General features: G+C 40.0%; 1 protein-coding gene across 1 annotated transcript in view; it reads left to right on the top strand.

The window, feature by feature from the left end:
- Nucleotides 1-1,222: 1,222 nt before the first annotated feature.
- Nucleotides 1,223-2,474, top strand: part of SARC_08891 (hypothetical protein) — a gene marked incomplete at both ends in the record, with an annotated part of 5,555 nt that continues 4,303 nt past the window's right edge. The window contains 2 exons of the mRNA XM_014297117.1: nt 1,223-1,377; nt 1,940-2,116. Of these exons, the coding sequence (XP_014152592.1) occupies nt 1,223-1,377; nt 1,940-2,116 (332 nt within the window). The remainder of the gene's footprint in view (nt 1,378-1,939; nt 2,117-2,474) is intronic.

Genomic DNA, 2,474 nt, shown 5'->3' with positions numbered 1-2,474 from the left:
TTATATATATATATATGCTTATATGCAAATGTACAGATAGATACACACAAATGTATATGTATATAGATGAATTTGTCATAATTCATTATCTCCTGTAGACGGCGAAGAGGAACAAAATGCCAACGAGTTGGCCAGTGCTTCGACTGCTGGCGTTGCTATGGCGACTAAGCCAAAGATAAACAAGGAGTCACTGTATAGAGCACCCACAAACGACGAGTTGCGAACACTTAAGGATTCAAAAGACTTGTACAAATCCAATTTGTTCCGTTTAAAGGTATGCCCGTAGACTAGAACCCGCAGGAAAGTATATGCTAGTGTTGTGAGTATATTGTGTACGTTTTCATGTGCAGATGTGTCATTAATCCCGTATTAAAATGGAAAGTTTATTATGGGTGGTCTGTACCTGTTACATATATATATACATATATTTAGATATACATATATATATTGACTGGGAGAAGGCTTAAGACATGCCAATCAGGTGTATTATTCAGTAGAACATTCCTTTTGCACTCCATTGATCTGGTTTTCTGCTTGGAGTGTAGCGTACGCGCTTGTATCTTTTGAATTTTTTATTTGTTGTTTATTTGAGAGCTTTTCATTTATAGGTCAGAGTATGTACAATAAAGATAGTCGTGAATATAGTTTCAGTATGTATGAGTGTAAAGATGTGTGTTTGTATACGGACATGCGTACATGCATTCCGATACATAAAAATCGCACATACAATCAACTGGTTGTTATTTCACATACAACGCGAAGCTACAGATATAGATGCCTATTAATGTATGCCCATGTGTCCAGAGAAAAACTATGTCACTGGTTTAGTTATAATCAATTTAAAATGTGCAGTCCGATGACCGTCAACCCCTAAAGCTTTCTTCTGCTCCTATTCGCTATATACAACATTTGTTTGTTCCAAAATAATGATGAATAACAAACAATTGTGCGTATGTATTAACAGAGAACCTCGCACATATGATACTGATCTATATATACATCGTGATACTGATTTAGTATATACATACATCATGATTTTGATATATATACATGATAATTATATATATGTATATATATATATATATATATAAATCGTGATACTGAAACTGATTTTGAAATACATATGCATCATTATACTGTTATAATATATGCATACATCGTGATACTGTTATATTTACATATACTGATATATAGATATATCGCCCCTATTACTTTTAATTAGACGGAGGAAATGCTGAAAGAAGTGAAGGTAAACTATGAGGCCCAGCCACAAGCCGAGGCGTTTTTGCACAAAGTTCGCAAAATTATCATCGAGATCCCAGTCTCAAAGAAAAGTCGAGAGTACACGCACGACCAGTGCGCAATCGGCGATGTCAAGTATGGCAAATGATAAATGTGCTTCATCCATTTGTTATACATTGAGTGCGTGTGGTAGTCATTGAGTACGTGTGTGAAAGGATGCTATGACAAGGCAGTGGTGTAGTACTGGAGATGTGGTAGTGGTGTAGTACTGGTGATGTTATAGTAGTCGGCTGTAGCCGCTGAATATGTGCCACACTTCGTTGTCGTTTCAATCTGTGGTCTTTCGGAGTACAAATACTTCTGGCTGTTTGCGACAGTGATTCTGTCAGTGCTTCGTTCTGGTACTACTGGGTTATTTAGTGCCATTAAAAGCTTCTTAATGTCAGTGTCATTGAAAGCTCCTTAATGTTAGTGTCATTTAAAGCTTTTTAATGTTAGTGTCGTTGAAAGGTCCCTAATGTACATTAGATCCGCGATGGAGTGTATAGCCTCTGGAGAGGGGTCTTGTTTATCCCTCGAGTGAGTTTTAAAACGCATGTGCTCCGTAACTCGCGCTTAAACCTTCCCTGTACACCTAGACGCGATACATCTATGCTCACTCACTCACCTTTACCCCCCCTTGATATTACACCCACAGAACACCCCTGCCAAGGTTAGCAAAGACCCCGGTCTCATTCAGCTTCCAGACGCCCACATCCGTTAATCTCGTGGGCAGTTATCTTCTACGCACGCAAGCCAAACCGGTACTCTCCATAGACGTGGCCGTGGAAATGCCGATTGCCCTGTTCCAGGAGAAGGACTTTATGAATTACAGGTGAGTGATTGTCTCATAGACCCTGCTTGGTCATATATTATGTGTAGGTATGTATGGCGTATACTGTAAGCACATACAGCTGTGTGGGTGTTGTTGTGTATTACATGCAACTGTGTGGGTGTTGTTGTGTATTACATACAGCTTTCTCACTATATCCGTAGCCGTCGTGCTACCGTGTGCGATGAGTTCTGAAGGCCCTTGACGAATACGACGCTTTCAGTCATGACGCACACTCGTATGTCATGCCCATGGGTGGTGGATGTGCTGTTTGTACGTATGCCTTGCCCGTATTACACAGGTTTTCCTCATAGGCGTGGCTGTGTCTGCCGAGCCCCATGTGTCACTGAGAATAGCTCAG

The sequence above is a fragment of the Sphaeroforma arctica genome (genome assembly GCF_001186125.1).
Source record: "Sphaeroforma arctica JP610 unplaced genomic scaffold supercont1.845, whole genome shotgun sequence".
Taxonomy (NCBI): Eukaryota; class Ichthyosporea; order Ichthyophonida; genus Sphaeroforma; species Sphaeroforma arctica.
This window is presented reverse-complemented; position numbering and strand designations above follow the sequence as displayed.